This window comes from Coturnix japonica, unplaced genomic scaffold (genome assembly GCF_054131305.1).
Source record: "Coturnix japonica strain WE unplaced genomic scaffold, WE-NBRP24 Scf040, whole genome shotgun sequence".
In the NCBI taxonomy this organism is placed as follows: domain Eukaryota; kingdom Metazoa; phylum Chordata; class Aves; order Galliformes; family Phasianidae; genus Coturnix; species Coturnix japonica.
In genome coordinates this window covers 2,345,821-2,362,495 of record NW_028188943.1, presented here as the reverse complement: position 1 = coordinate 2,362,495, position 16,675 = coordinate 2,345,821, and the positions used below count along the sequence as shown (strand labels likewise).

At 49.0% G+C, this 16,675-nt stretch overlaps 1 protein-coding gene across 2 annotated transcripts; it reads right to left on the bottom strand.

Annotated features, from left to right (window-relative positions):
• Positions 1 to 1,096: 1,096 nt before the first annotated feature.
• On the bottom strand, positions 1,097 to 4,349 carry LOC146752975 (uncharacterized). 2 transcript variants are annotated; one of them, XM_085531109.1, is made up of 5 exons: positions 3,683 to 4,349; positions 3,148 to 3,335; positions 2,772 to 2,862; positions 2,378 to 2,443; positions 1,097 to 2,286 (listed from the first exon to the last, which is right to left on the bottom strand). In XM_085531109.1, the coding sequence occupies exons 2-5, from the start codon at positions 3,199 to 3,201 to the stop codon at positions 1,115 to 1,117; spliced, it is 1,383 nt and encodes a 460-aa protein (XP_085387235.1). In that variant the 5' UTR covers positions 3,202 to 3,335; positions 3,683 to 4,349; the 3' UTR covers positions 1,097 to 1,114. The 2 variants fall into 2 exon arrangements, with proteins under 2 accessions (XP_085387235.1, XP_085387234.1); XM_085531108.1 differs by having other exon boundaries at positions 3,148 to 4,349.
• Between the last annotated feature and the right edge of the window lie 12,326 nt (positions 4,350 to 16,675).

Sequence of the window (16,675 nt, the reverse complement as noted above, 5' to 3'; positions counted from 1 at the left end):
GGGGTTATGGTTAGGATTAGGGTTAGGGTTAGGGTTAGGGTAGGGTTAGGGTTAGGGTTAGGGTTAGGGTTAGGGTTAGGGTTAGGGTTAGGTTTAGGGTTAGGGTTAGGGTTAGGGTTAGGGTTAGGGTTAGGGTTAGGGTTAGGGTTAGGGTTAGGCTTGGTTAGGGTTAGGGATAGGGATAGGGTTAGGGTTAGGGGGGATGTTCACTGTGTACTGCAAGGGCATTTGATGCTAGGGCAGTGCAGTCGGTAACTCTGTGTATATGTAACTCTGTGTATATATTTGTATAGAGACCAGTGTGCATATTCTGTTTTGCTTATAGTTTATTTGCATGTAGATGTTTATATTAAGTATGATGTTGTGATGTAGAATAGCAAGAGCAAATATTACTAAGCCATGACAGTCTTTATCCCTTGCCTCAAACACTTCCATCTATATGGTATTGCTCCTAACAAGGCAAGGGGTTTTCGAAGAGTCCTCACTCTTTCACCTTGTTCCTTTGCTTTTCTTCAAGGAGGTGGCATGCAGGAATGACACAAATGCGTCTCAATGACCCAAATGAGACTCAGCAGCTGTTTTGCAGCTGCCAGTGGAGCTCTGACTGTTCTGGGCACCCCATGCCCAGATCTGATGGTGGGGGACTCCTTGGGCAGGCTGGACTAAGCCAGAAAATGCTGCTCTGGGTGTCCAGGCTTGGCTGAGTGAGGACAAAACTGCCTAGCCCCAAACAAGGCAGCGAAGCCACAATGCCATGTGAGCTATCTTTATGGCTGTCTGTACACTGCACAGCAGGCCCGGCTGCTCCTGCCTTTCCCCTCCATGGGAGCTGGGGGGCTGTGACATGGCACAAATGACTGCAGGCAGAAGGATATGGCAAAGGGAACACAAAGCATTTAATGACAAATCATAGAAAACAATGAGTAACAGAAACAACGCTATTCCTAAAACTGCTATCCCACAACAATTGAGTGCCCAGACAGTGTCCCATCCCACTGCAATGATGGCTTTGGAGGATGGCTCTTTTCTGGAGGGGAGGGATGGGGCTGCTGCTGGTGCCCGTGGAATGCTGCTGCTGCTGCCTGGTACTGCGGGGCCGGCGAGGAGCTCAGGGTTACAGGTAGCCGTACATGTCAGCTATGGCCATGTCTACCTCCCGCTGCACCAGGAACTGCACGGGGCCGATCTTCATCTGCTGGGCCGCCCGCTGCCGCTCCTCCTGGGCCAGCCTCTTCATGCTCTCCCGCTCGAGCCGCTGCTCGGCTGTGATGGGCAGCGACTCTTCCAGCACTCTGGGTATCGCACGGCCACCCACCCGGGGCCCCACGCAGGGCACAAAGTCCACGGGGTGCTGTGGCCGAGGCTGCTGCTGGTGCAGCTGTGGCAGTGGGTCCCTCTGCAGGAATGAGCTCCTCCGTGGTGATGGGCGCAGGCAGCTCTGCACTGTCATCTTGGCTGCATCCTCCTTTCGCGCCGTGCTGCCTGCAGGTGCCGGCACTGCCTTGTCTGGGCCTGTGTCTTGGAGCTGGAGGGCAGCAGGGCCGGCACTGGGTGTGGGTTGGGGCTGCACAGAGGGTGGCTGGCGCACCGGCCCCACCGCAGTCACTCTCTGCCCCAGCGGGTGCACGGCCTGGATGGATTCACACAGGTGCAGGTGCAGCTCGCTGGCAGTGCCCTTTTGCCCGCTGCTGCTGCCTCCTGTGCTGGTCCCAGGCAGCTTCACTCGAGGAGGGCGTTTACAGCCTTTCCTTTCTTTCCTTTCCTTGCACTGCAGCAGCTTCCTTTTCTTGGTTGGAGCGCTGCTGGTGGGCTGCTCCTTCTGGGAACTCTCCCCTTTCTCGGGGGTGCCAGCAGGCGCAGGGCGCTTGGCCCGCTTGGTGCTGCCCCTCTTTTTCTTATCTGCCACGCAGCAGATAGTAGAGCCTGGTGACGGTGGCAAGGGAGCATGAAGCACCTGGGGCTGCCTTGGCTGCACCTCCTTGATGGGCTGTGTGGGTTGGGCTGAGGGAGGTGTGGTGACAGCCAGTGTGGTTGGCAGCGGACTGAGCTGGGCACTCGCTGGTGGCACGACAGACTGCAACTGTGACAACCCACACTGCAGCTCAGACAGGAACCCAGGGGATGGTGGAAGCCCCCAGAAGGGGTCGCTGGGGATCCTGCTGGCAGCCTGTGCCTCCATGCTGAGCTCTGTGCTTTCCCAGGGGTTGTCAGGGAGCTCAGCGATGAAGCATCCTGGGGCAGGGCTGCTGGGCTTCTTGTGGGGGAACTCAGCAGCTCTTGCCACATCTGAAAATGCAGGATGATCACCGTTTGGGGGACTTCTCACACACACTCTATGCAAACGCACACCTGTGGGATCTGCAGCTCCCAAACTCACCATTGATCCAAGAGAGCAAACCCGGATTGCCCGTGATGTCCTCCAGCACATCCGAGCTTGTCACCACTGCTGGGAAAAGCAAGAAAATGCCAAAGGCTCAATGCCAGCTCTCCCATATCATGTTCAACCTGTACCAAGAGATCTCTGGTGGACGTTGGGTTCCCATTACAGATCAGGACGGCAAAGGTAACTGTCAAGCCCAGGGATTAAGACCCCAAGAACACACTGTGAGAACAGTCCCAGGGGGATTCGAACCCGGGCCCTCGTGTTGCAAAGCGGCATTCCTACCACTGCGCCACCGGGGCACACAGGACATCCCCTGCAGCACTGCCCCCGCCCAGAAGTAACAGTCAAATCCCTCCACACTTCATGACAGAGGGCTGAGGACACTCACTTTTGCCTGGCAGTAAGGACGGGCCGTCCCCATCACGTCCCTCTGGGCTCTGAAAGGCGACGCTGGATCTCTGGCAGCCTGCTGGCTGCTTCTGAAGAGAGAAAGGAAGAAACATTGGAGGGAACGTGCAGCCACAGTTTGCAGAGAGGTTCTAGATGGTGCCAGAGATGGGATATCAGAGTGCTGAGACATTATTTATCACTAAGGGAAAACAGCCTGAGCCACGTTCCTGCCATTAGCCCAGGCTGTCAGCAGTGAGCACAGAACCCCACCGCTTATTGAGGGCACAAAGGACCAGTAGGGCTCCTCCCACTCCGTCCCTTCCCTTAAAAGTGAGACAAAGGAAGAAGAACCAAACAAAGAAACCCAGCCATACCTTTCCACTCACAGAGCAGAAATAGAAATAGCAGTCATCTCCTGGCTGAGACATGGCTGGTGAAATCTCAGAGGAAGCTGAAGCTCCCGGGGATCTCTCCACAGGAATGTGCCCCGCTCTTGGAAAGAGCTGGCTTCACTCTTCCTAAGACTGCCTCGAACCCCAAAAATCTCCTTTTGGACAGGAACCTTGCAGAAAGTTGCGACAAGTGAAAAACTGTCAGGAAGAAGCATTTTCCCAGCTTTCTTCTGCACCCAGCCATCTGTGGGGCAGTGAGGCACAAGTTGCTCTCGGGGAAGGCCTCGCTCTCCTTCCTTTGTCATGTCTGACATGAAGCTGGGGTCCCGGCAGCAGTTTTCCAGGGGAGGAATGACATTTCATCATCCTCACCGTAACACGGGATGGAATCTCAACAAGAACCCATTTCTGCAAACAGCCGTGCTGAGGGGCACCGCTGGAGCTGGGAACTCCTCCCCAGCACAGCTTTTCTGCTGAGACACCTCCCGGCAGCCACCCAGCACCAAACCCAGCTCACCTGCTGGGCCTGCTCAGCCCAAGCTGTGACCAGATCACGCACACGCCACACTGCTGCTTCAGACGGGCTCTCACAGGGTGATCAGCTCCAAGGAGGGCCCAGAGCTCAGTCTGCGTGCAGACACCAGAGCACCAGCTCTGCTCACCAGCTGTGGCACAAACGCTCCCACCCGGCAACGGTTGTGACCTCAGCGAGTGTCTGCATCACTGCTGTCCCTGCTAGGCTCTTGTACCAGCTGCGTAAGGAAGCTATCTTCCATACAATCTAGAAACCTCTTGGACTGCTTCCTCTGATCTTTCTTATATTATATATATATATATATATGTGCACCAGCATATATCAGGGAAGTTGAAGTCTCCCAAGCAAATGAGTGCTGGCTATCGTGTGACTATAGTGAGATGCTCATAGAACGCCTCACCCATCGATTCATCCTGATAAGGTGGTCTATAACAGACCTTCAGCAAGATGTCACCCCTACAGGCCTTCCCCCTGATCCTTACCCACATGCACTCGTCTTTATCATTCTGAAACCCAAGCTCTATAACATCAAAACTCTAATATAAAGGGCCACACCACCACTCTTTCTTCCTCATCTATCCCTTCTGAAGAGCTTGTAACCATCCATCACAGCACACTAGTCATGGCAGTGGTACCACCATGGATCAGTAATAGCAACTAGGTTATGGTTTGTCAGATGCACAGTTGCTTCCAGCTCCTCCTGCTTGTTAGCCAAGCTGTATGCATTGGTGTAGATGCACTTCAGCTGCGGCATCTGCCTCACTCCCAGCTCAAGCAGCATTCCCCTAGGCTCATCCCTGGTGAGCCCTGTTTTGTCCCCTCCCCCATCATAGCTAGTTTAAAGCTCTTTCGATAAGCCCTGCTGTCTTCTGTGCAAGGATTCGTTTCCCCATTTGAGATAGTTGGATTCCATTCATGGATAACAGGCCAGTGGCCAATGAAACTGCCCTGTGATCAAAGAACCCAAAGTTTCTGGCTCAACACCAGCCTCTGATCCAATTATTCATTGCTTGTGCTTTCCAAGACTGCTCCACGTCCCTCACCGGCCCTGAAGGTATAGAACAAACAGTCACTTGAGCTCCCACTCTTTGAACTAAATGGCCTAAACTCCTCAAATCTCTTTTCATAGTTTGTAGGCTTCTCTAAGGAATTTCATCACTGCTCACCTGAACTATGAATAGTGCAAAATAATCAGTGGACCTAAGCAGCTTTGGGAGTTTCCTCGTTATGTCCCTGACCCGATGCCAGGAAGGCAGCAGACTTCCTGATGGCCCAGGTCCAGTCTGCATATGGGACCCTCTATTTCTCTGAGAAGGGAGATGTTGCGTATTGGGTAGGTGGTACCTGCGTGCACCAGGGGTGGAGTCAGGGAGGTCATGGGTATCTGATAGGGGTGGTCACATGTACTAGTATATAGGGTTTGTGGCACGGCATTAAACTTGTACTTTCGGTGTTACACACTGTGTGAGTCCCCTCTGTTCCCCATGCGCGGAGGCACGGAGAGATCTGATGGTGGGGGACTCCTTGGGCAGGCTGGACTCAGCATGAGATGCTGCTGCCGCCATCTCTTCTTGTTCCCTTCCATATTTATTCTTGCCATGCCCAGCTGTTAGCAGGGCAGTGAGCAGGGGGTCGGGGCTGTGCAGGCTTCATGGGGCAGCCCGGGCACTAGCTCCTGTATGCCTTGTGCAGACCCCATACCATGAAGCCATTAGAATTCCTCCTGCAAGCAGCATGCTGAGTCCCTTAGCTCCTTCCTTTCACTTGACCTGAACTATAGGTTCTGCTGGTTGTGAGCTCAATCACTGTCCTCCCCAGGTCTGCTATTAAACCTTGGCTCTAAGAAACCAAGAAATTAATCTCTGGTGCCCAACTTTTCGCAGCCCAGCGTGCTCTACAGCAGCTATGCACAACCTCTGATCCCCAACTGCACGGCCTCATCCATAAACAAAGGTACCTTGTGGAGTCTGGTGAACCCAGCTGATCCCTCACTAATATCTCCTGGAGCAAGCAGAGCACAAAGCCTTTCAGCTTGGAAGTTTTGCATTCTCTTACTCTTGGATTAAGAAATAAAACAAATTAAACAAGACCCTCACATCCCTACGGTCTTCATTTTCTACAGCACACCCATTGCAACGGGTGAAAAGCATTGCTTTTGCCAGTTGCCAGACAGAGTGTTAGTGGGTGAGACAATGCCATGCATCCCTCTGCACTGCAGACCCAGCGTGGCACTGGGGCAGCACAGTGAGGAACAAAGCCACTGTGCATTTGTTAATCTGTCATTCACACTGACAGCTGTGGGTACAGGCTGAGAGCCACGGGCAGGGGACAGCCACCAAACCACAGCCAGCAGCACTATCAGAGCAGAGCTGAAGCACCGGCACCTCAGGCCTGTCTGCAGTAATTTTCTTTTGCTGATAGTTACAAGGATTGCTGCAATATAAATTCCGCATGGAGTGCTGAGAAAGGAACGAGGCCCCGCTGCACCAAGCGCGGTGTTAGATAGGAAGAGATGACCATGTAAATAAATGGGGCACAAAGGAAGTATTTTTCCCAATTTTACAGGTGAGGAACCATGGCTAAAAGCCATAAATCAGTTTTATTGAGGGGATACAGGGTATTTACAGGAGAAATAAGAACTGAGCCTCAAATCCTTATCCACTGCTCAGTCCCATTTTTTTCCTTTTCTGCTTTGAGGGCCAACAAAGCCCACCAGAACCAACCTTCGTGTCTGCCCATACAGGATGAAAACTACCTGTGCTCCTCCAAACTACCCACCATTTGCATGGGCAGTTCACCTGCAATAAGCACTAACCCTGAGCACTGATGCAGGCTGCTTTGGCACAGCTAACTACTCACTGTGTGATCAACGCAGGCGAATATTTACTACCCCTTTATTTTTTTTTCCTAAGTGCAAACAATAGAAGAGCTCCCTCCATTCTGCAACGCTCTCTTCCCCATATAAGCCATTCAGCATTCACCAATGCAATATTTTGTCATTTCAATAATCACCAGTTTATCTTTCCCCATTTTCATGGTTTCTCTGGAGACCTCTCCCCTCTCACCAGGCATTAAAGCACAAGCGGTAGATTTGGCATTTGCCACAAGTAAGGAAACAAAAGCCTTCACGATGGGAGAGAAAGAAAGCATTGGGAACCCTGCTGGGACAGCTCCACTCCCATGTGCTTCTTTCCCCTCCAAGTTTCTGCCTCCCCTCTTGCTCTGAACCAACTGCTTATATGGCAGTGCTCTGACCCGAGGGTGCAGCGGCAGAAACAATAACCCAAGTTATACTTTTTTTCAAGTCAAACATCAATTGTGCTTACAAGGCAAAAATCAGCAGTCCCTTTTCCTTCTGCCTTTATACTCAGAAATTCCAGACAGAGAACTCACTGCCTTCCCTTGTCACCCCTGTACTGCACAGCGGTGCTTCTCACAGTGGGGCTGCAGGTCTCCAGCAAAGACTGAATTCCAGCTATGAGATGCCAGCCTCAAAGGGCAGTTGCAAACCCAGAAGGGAAAAGAGACATGAGATCACCAGCAGAACTACTTGTGCAGTGCTGTGGTTTCACCATCTGAAGAGCAGCCCCTCAGTAAACTCATTCCTTTTGAGGTCTTTGTCCTACGAGTCCCCCTCCTTGTAGCTCCCAGCCAAAAGCACATGGAGCCATGACTGTCTCCATTGCAGAACCACTGTCTGCAATATTCCCACTCAATAATCTTTGTCGCAGACTTGAGACTATTTTTGGAAGCTTTAAAAATATCTAAGGGGCACCTTTTCTTTTTATTCAGAAACAGCATCTTTTTATGTTTAATAGAGATTTGAAGAAGAAGAAAAAAAAATCTGCTTAGCATCAACATGCCTTTCTATTAAAAATAAAACAGCTGAGTAAGCAAGATGACTTGGACAGGAGAAAATTCTATTAATAGAAATGTTTACTATGGTTATCACAGGGCGATAGGGATGACTGTGAACCACAGGCTCTGCTGACAAGTGGTGATGAACCAGTCACAGGAGGAGGCCACACAACAGAGAAGGAATCAACAGCTTCCTAGGTCACACATAGATAGGGACATTGGTGTGTGTCCTGGAGCACGATAAGGATGAGCCCTGAAGGAACCCAAGGAGGTTGTGGCAATCAAGGCCAGGCTGGATGTGGCTCTGGGCAGCCTGGTCTGGTGCTTGGCGACCCTGCACATAGCAGGGGGGTTAAAACTAGATGAGCATTTTGGGCCTTTTCAACCCCAGCCCATTCTGTTATTCTGTGAACACACTCAGAATCACCACATGCTCTTCTCCAAATTCAGAAAGCTCAGGAGCTGCAAGAGGGAGTATGAATTCCTGAATAATACTGCCTCTCTCTTGTATTTTAAGCAGCCAACTAACAGAAAACTATTTGTGCTGCTTTACCTGCAGGTATGGCTATGGCAGGGAAGGACAACTGAGGAGCTCTGCAAGGAACTCACTTTCTTGGGAGCATCCACTGTTCCTGTGCAGCAGACTAAGCCTTCTCCATTCTGCATCCAAAATTAGGGATGTCAGAGGAGAACTGAGTCAGATCAGTTGGATTCTCTTCCAGGCCCTGCCACCAGCTCACTATGTGACCTTGCACAAGTCACTTCATCTGTTTGTGCTGAAAGCGTCTCATCTGCAAAACTATATTTACCTTTGTTAGAAAATGCACTCATTTATAGATATAGAACGATGAACATGAGCCAAATACTGCTGCCATCTTGCTCCTCCTGGCTCTCCATCTTTTTTTGACTGCATCATTAGGTGGTTTTCCCACCCTTAATAATCAGGGCTGCTTTTAATGGCCTGAGTGTTTTTTCTCCAGGTGTTTTTTTTTATGGCATCTATATAAGACAATCCAAGGAAACTACAGAATCATCTCTCCAAATTTCTCATCATGTCATTCTGCCAAAAACAACAGAAATATTTGCAAGCAGGTTGGATTCAGAGCCTTCCAGAAAGGTCCCCGTGTCTCACCTGCACCACCACGTCCCTCCTCTGCTGCTCAGGAGTTCTTACACGCAGCCACATTGCTCTCCATGGAGTTCTTGAAATGGTCCTCCTATATTTCTCTGAAAAATGACCATTCCCTTAAAATACGGCACCTCCTCTCATGGCACACTGCGATGTGACTCAACAGCACCAGAGTCGCAACTCATATTTCCACAGGGTGCCAGCATCTCAGCATCAAAGTGCTGCTGGCTCTGGACTATCATCTGCGCTGTAATTAAACTGAATCCACTCCTTGGCTTGGCTTTATCCCTGAACAATACCAGCGTTTGAGTAATACATTCTCAGGGCACTAATACATCACCTGGGCGATCCCTGTCCATGATGTATTGGCGCAATACATCAGAGTGCACTCCTGCTATAAGGATCTATGGGCATCATACATCAAGGTGAGGCTGAGTAGTGATGTATGGCTCAGAAGATGGTACCGTGCAGCAGTGGACCAGGCCAGGACCAAGAGGATAAAGGTTGGCATGGCAGTTAGCCGATTTCCCTGTGTTATAATGCTGGCACTGACCCAGCATCTAACTTTAGCCCCTTATTTATTTATCCCAAAGCAACCTACCATTGGAAGCGCCTATCCTCGGATGCATCATTCTCACAGAGGTCTCAGGGGACTGCTGGTACACAATTAGCAGGAGTGTATTCTCAGCTTGATGTGGGGGGTTTTTAGCCCATTAACACTAATGGCAGCTGCAGCACCAGAGCTCCGTATATCACAGAAGACACGGACACATGCACACGCTTAGCTCTGTGCAAATCTCACCCATTCAAGAGGCACCTGAAGATTATTGGGAATAAAATAACCACAGAAAATTGATGGAAGCAACCACTTCATTGTTTTCCAATAATTACTTTCAAATATATAAAAATTAAACATATAAAATGTAGAAACACAAACCCACCCCAGCACACGGAGGCAAAGCCTTGGCCAGCCTGTAGGACATGAGGGGCATTGCAGAGCTCATAGCAAAGCATTGCTGGAATGCCTGAAGGCATTATCAGCTGGGGGAATGCTGCTTTAACCCACTGAGGCAGGAAGGAGGCAAAGAAGCATTTGCTGACAAAGTCCTTCCCTTCACCCCTCATTTTACAAACAGCAAAATAAAATTAAAGTATAGAGCAATATAAGCCTCAGTGGAGACAGTTGGAGATGTTTGCTCAGGAGAAAAATGGCAGAGAATAACCCTAAATGAGCCCCGAACACAGCTCTTAGTAAGAACCCAAGGGAGATGCCCTTGCCATGGCTATATGCCATGCATCTCTGGAGCCTGCACCTGGGCACAGTCTTCCAGTGCTTTGGATAGCAATGTCCTGGGGAGCAACGGTGGCTAAAACCAATCTCTGTGCTCCATACAGAGTCACTCGAGGTCTCACATAAAGCAGACTTATTGCCCCCATGAAAGAAATAATAGATCTAATAAAATACTTATATCCCGGCCAACATCTCTGCCCAGCCTGGTGAGCCCCCAGGGGCAGCGAGTGGACAAAGCCAACTTACAATGTGTCCTCCTATCCCTCCAGCCCTGCAGCATGCAACTGCTGCCCCCAGAGACCACCACAAGGAGACCATCCTCACAACACACAGACGTGAGGCTGTCATGGCCAGGGCTGATGCAATTTGGGCACATCCCTCCCCTGCCCTGTCACCCAGCTGCCTGGTTGGCAGCACGTGAACCCATGCTTTGCATCTGCATGAAGAGTTCAAGGCTGGCAGTCCTTAATAATATAAGCACAGCTGCTTCCCTCCACAACTCCCCTCAAATCAAGCAGCCAAGATAGCTTTCTGAATGAACGAGCTATCTTAAGGCACTGAGCGAAATAATTTCTCAGATGCTCAATCTAGTTTTTGAAACAATCTGGAAATGACATTCTCATTAATTACACACCACGTATCTGGAAAATGACAGCGCTACTGAGCTGACAGTGACAAGGAATCAGAAAATAGCTTGTGCAGGTGGAACAAGTCATGGACAAACCTTCGTGTCTATATGGAGGGGATGGACAGAGCTGTGAGGGGCAGCACTGCAGGTGCCCAGAGACCATTTGTGCAGCAGAGCCACAGTGAGCAGTGGGTGATTTCACCCTCCTGGCACTCACAGAGGGAACTTCAAGCAGTGTTTCCCCTTTAAAAACCAAGACAAGCTCAGCCTGGACAATCATTCATATTTGCTTACTCCTTGAGCTTTGGTGCAGTGATTGCTTGCTGGGCTGGGAGCCTCCCAGCCATGTCATAGACCAAGAGGAAAGTCAGAGGTCTTCCCTGGGCTGAGTCCTGAGCAAGTCAATGGGAAGTAAATATAAACCATAAGCACTGAAGTAAGTGAAAATAAACTGTTTGGTGCATGCTTATACAATGACAGAAGTCTTTGCAAATTCATAAAATGTAGAACATGAAAAGCAGCAAATCCTTTTTAAAACAGGAAGGAAGTCAGGTAGGTGAGCAGGAAAAACAGCCCAGTAGTTAATGTGCTAATGTAGGACCTGGAAAACCTGAGTTTACAGGCCTGCAGTGGGCCCATAAACTTCTACATGCTATCACTGAAACTGGAGAACCACACTCCATTACCCCCAAAACTCAGGAACTGCTTATAAGAACTTCAGGAATTGGGTTAAGTCTCACCAAAAAGGGAAAACATGCCTGTTTGACGGAAGCCAACAGCAGAAGGCAGGAAAGCTCACATCACTTGAAACCACAGCTCGCAAGGAACCCAAACTGCCCAGGAGAACTGAGCCCACAGCTCCATGCAAGGCAACTGATCCCCTTCTCAGTGCACAAGAAAACAATACTCTGACCTTTAAGTAACAATTTTAGTTGTATCAAAAAACTGAAGTGACTTGAGAGCCATTTCTCTTGCTCCCTGGAATCATTTACAAGGGGATTTTTGCACCCAGGCAGAGCATGCAGGCAGGGGGCTGCACCCAGGAGCAGTCCACGCAGCCAGAGTTTGTCTTGGCAGGGAGCTGCTGGCTTCCTTTGCATACAGGGAGCAACCCGGTTCTGCTCAAGAACTGCCTGGTTTAGGAACACGCACCTCAGCAGGTTGGAGCCCTGCAGACAGGCTGCTTTCGTGAGAGAGGGCGTGAAAACAGATCAAAGTCTCAGAAGAAGTTTATTTTAAAGTATTTCCTACAGCCCGATCAGATTATGTTTTTAAAAGTTCAATTATCTTCTGATGAACTCAGCGGCCAAATTAGGAAACTAAATACAATTATTAAATCATAAGAGAATAATTTCAGATCTGCTACAAGTGCCAATTCAAACTTAACAAGCCCACAGATCCTGGCAAGTAACTCCACACAGATCACTCAGCTTCATTTAAAACTAGAAGACCAGATGAATGCCTGGGATATGACTTACATTGATTCTCATGTTTTTAATCAAAACTTACACAGTCCTTTTAGCTGGCCAAACCCAGAACCAAGATTTTGTAGAAAGGTATTCAATTTCTCTATGGAATTGGGGGATTTGAGCAACCCTGTGCTGAGCTATCAGAGCAGTGCACAGAACTTACCTCCGGCGTGCAATGCAAAGCCTGAAAACTTGGAAGAAATATTTCACATAGTGCAGCATTTTGCAGAGCAATCTTTAATCCAGATGCTATCCCAGCAGCTGGGCTGATCTCCTCAACAACTTCAGTACAGTTCTGTTGTGGTCTTTTTTTCCTGAAGAGAACTTCTAAACTCACATCTTGTTGGCCAGTAATTCTGAATTCCCATTCACCAAGTGACCAGCAATGCACCCTGCCATTATACCATATAGCCACGCTCACTTGGGAGCATGGCAGCTGATGTCCCACAGCACACACACATTCATCAGAAGGGAGATGCCCACAGCTGAGGTTATCAAGAGTGGAAACTTCAGTACAGCTGAGGTTATCAAGAGTGGAAACTTCAGTATGCAACAGTGCTGCAGGTGAAGTTTCATCAGACACATTTAACCTTACATATTGTTGCATTTTCTCTCTTCCTGTAGGCAGCGTGGGCTCCTGGACATCACACATCAGTGGCACTAATGAGGAGAAGTGCTGACCACCAGTCAAGAGAAAACGATACCTAACACACCATCTCAGTCTGTAGATTACTGATACCATCATGTTTAAAGGGCAAAGGCCAAAAAGCACGAGCACAGGACCCTTGCCTTTAATAGGGTTGCCATATATACCCAAAACAAAACATACTTTTAAGCTGCCTGCATTTATAAACTCTTGAGGCCCATATTTGAAGGAAAGGGAAAACCTTCCATGCTGACAACTCCTCCCAGCAAGTTACAGAAAGGAGGTATTTAGGGGAGAACATGAATTCCAGCCCCTGATGGAAAAACACACTCCTCTTGCAGCGATTTCTGTTGTTGTATTTTTGTATGGGGGTTAAAAAAGGTTTGATTTTGCAGTTTAGCATGTTGAGGCCTCTCAGTGCTCGCTGTCGGAGGGTGCCGATTACCCAGCTTCATTCATCAAAGTGTCACTTTTCTGACAGCCATTAATAAATATACTGCCAGAGCCCCTCACACCTGGCAGCCATGGCACACTGCAACACACCGCTAACCTAATTTGCTAATTGCTGCTTTCCCCATTAATTTTAGTCCTGTCTTGTTTGGTGTTGACATGGAGGGAAAAAGAAAGAAGAGTGGGGAAAAAGAAGCAGGCAAGAAAGTAAGCTTTGGGAGTTTTCTGATTATTTCTTCACTTGTTCTCCCCCCTCCATCACCATTTACTTGGGGGTATCAGCTTCCTTTTTATCCTTGCCCTTTCTGAGAGGGCTGGCAGCAATGGCAATTTGGGCACTGTGGTGTGAGGGCTTAACAAGCTGCACACCATGTGTTACCCACATACAAGCCCAGACTCTGGCACTGTGTTTCTCTCAGCCCCCCACCCTGAGCTCCCAGCCTGTGGCTGCACAACAGTGGGGCTTGGGGTGCTCTGTCCCCCAGACATCATCGGTCTCAGCACTTCACACCTGCCAAAATCCCTACTCTGTTAATTCAATTCCCATCCACTCTCAAGCGAACATCACTCAGTTCCATTAATCATATGATTTTTCTGATAAATATCCTCTTTAAGGCCCAGGTACAGACCAAGTCCTTTGTGACTAAGCTGGACTGAAACGCAGGTCTCCAGCCGAGGTCAATTAAGACAAGGAGTACCAGACCCATCAAGCCTTCAGGCAGTGATGAATTATTGTTGCAGCGCTAGTAAAAGTCTCCCTGCAGGACACTCACCAAGCTGTTGTACTTGGACCACACATTGGGGTCCATATGCTCCAAAGCTTTTCCTTGCCTGATTAGGTCTAGTGATGTCTGCCCGCACCCACTGCTCCAGCTCTGCCTCCCCTTCTCAGGAACAGTGCTCAATCACTGGGGGCACAGAGGCTCCTTGGGCTCTGCACAGCCATCACTTGGACACCAATGCTTGGTTAAGGACACAGACACCTGTGTTCTGCAGAGCTTTCCAGATCATTAATTCTTTTCTCCAATTAATGCAAGAAAAGGGTGCACTTACCCCACAGGTAAGGCCTGTGTGCATGCTCCTGTCCCCTCAGCCAGGCAGCTTGGGTCCATCTTTCTTGGTAAACAGAGCTTCCCACTGCCAAGACACTCAGACCACAACCACACAACATGAGGAATGGTCCTCTCAGTCTGGGACAGCATCCACTGCCAACCTGTGCCAAATACAAGAATTTTGGATGCTTCCTTAGCATTGGGAGGAAAGGAATGAAGGTGGCCAAGTTCCACCTTAAGTGGGTGATTGCAGTTTGCTAAACCCACAACAAATAACCGAGTCTCAAACACAATCCAAACACAGGGCATGTTTTAAAATTGCTTGCAACGAGACACTAGTAGATATGAGCATGAGAGGTTTTGCTGCTTCTGAGCAGACTTTGGTGCAAAACGCATGTTTTTCCCTAAAAGAAGCAGAAGGTTTAAACAGTTTTAAATTGGATAATACTACAAGAAGGCTCAGACTGTTTTGAAATGATGAGCTGGTAAGAAAACCCTTCTTTGAATCAGGATTACTACGATGATTCAAGGATTCAATCAGGATTCAAGCAAACCTGCCAATTCTGGACATTGGACATTTTGACTGCCTTTGAACCCTTTAGCTATTCTGACAGTTAAAACTGTGCTGCCATGGCACAGCCCTGCTCCCAGCACTTACACCCACAGCTCTCCCTAAGCCACAGGTGAGATCTGTTTGTATTTCCTTTAGCACAGAAGGGCCAGGCTGGCACACACTCACCTTTATGGCTCGTTGCTACTCTGCCAGGAGCAGGACCCACAGGCCAAGCCTTCCAGGAGCCTTATAAGTCAAACACACTGTCCTGTTCCAAGTGGAGTTAAACAGGCCCAGTAAAAAGTAACAGCACTTCAGCTTTTAGCCAAAAGCCTCCATTCACGGCCCTTTAAAGTTAAATTTACTGCCTCCATTTAGCAACATCCCTGTGAAACTCCCTCCTGGTTCAGAACAAAACCTCTGTGCAGTTCAGCTGCGCTGTGGCAAACAAAACATTTCATCCTAGGGATCCAGCCATGCATCTGTCTGCCTTTATTCAGATCTCTGTGTCTCTTTATTCCCTTCGGTTTTCAACAGCTCCAAGCAACCAGATAGCACAGCTCGTCCTGCTCCCCACTGCTCACCTTTCTGCTATGGCTGAAGAGCTGATCACAAGGAGGAAAGCCACCAACATGTCTTTTTCCCCTGTGACAGAAGTGGATGCAGCTTTACTGAGCTTCTTGGGCTGCGTCTTCCACCACAGGCAGATCAAGAAAAACTACACAGGGCAGAGAATGAGTAAAATGATCAATGCTCTGCCCTGGAGTATGATAACTCCCATTTTTCAGAAGTCAAGGTTAGCTCAGGGCTTTAGCTGCTCTGCAGGATCAGCCCTGCCCTTTGAAGAACCAATTCGTTCCCTTGCACGAGGCTCACTGTGCCCTGACCCATCACACCACTGCATGTGCCACATGCTTTCTGCACACACACAGCCTTTGTGCTGAAGCCAAAAAGCAAGAAAGCAAGAAAAAAGTTTAGAGTATTTCCTAACAAAAGAGAAAATAAGGGAAAACATTCTGTTGAAAAATACCCGGAGTTCGAATCCCCCCTGTGGCGCAAGTGGTAGAAGTGCCGCTCTGCTACACAGAGGCTCGAATCCCGGGGGCTGGACTCGATGATCTCTAAGGTCCCTTCCAACCCGCACGAAACTATGAAACTATGAAACTATGAAATGGAGAAGGGAGTCCTTTCATCTTCCATGCTCTGGGTTGGTTTTATTACACTGCGAAGCCATTTTACTGAATTAGTATCGTAATCATGGCAGGATAATGGGGGTATGGAGCACTGCAGCACAAGCCAGATCCCTCAGCTGGTACAAACCAGCATGGCTCCATTAACTTCAGTGGAGCCAATTTATATCAGCTGAGGATCTGCCCTTTAGTTTTTACTACAGGAAAGCCAGACTACAAATGGGAGAAACCTATATTAAAAACAAATATCTTCAATCACAGCAGCAAGAATGTAGAAAATATTGGCTGAGTCAACTTTTATAGCAATGTTTTCTTTCTCTCCCAAGTGCTCAATTTTGAACACTCCCCTATAAAATTTTCCAAGCCTGGAGCAACTTTCCTCTTTCCTTTGGTTAAAGCCCACCTCACCTGATGGAGGCAACAAGGCTCTGGAGATGCTCAAGTCCTTTCCAGAGCAAAGTAGGGCTTAGGGAACTGGTAGCATCCCTGCACTGAGCCATCTCAGACCTCCAGCCTGCCAGCAGGGCAGTTGTGAAAATGCAGATTGGGCCACAAACATCTGCTCTTCTTGGGAAGCGTGACCCCTTCCCACAAGGAGAAGGTTACTCCAACAGCCCCCTTTAGGAATGCCACTGGGTCCCTCAAATGAAAGCGCACAGAAGAGCTCAGGGCCCCTCAGCAGCCTTGCAGCAAGCACCTTTTGTTCAAA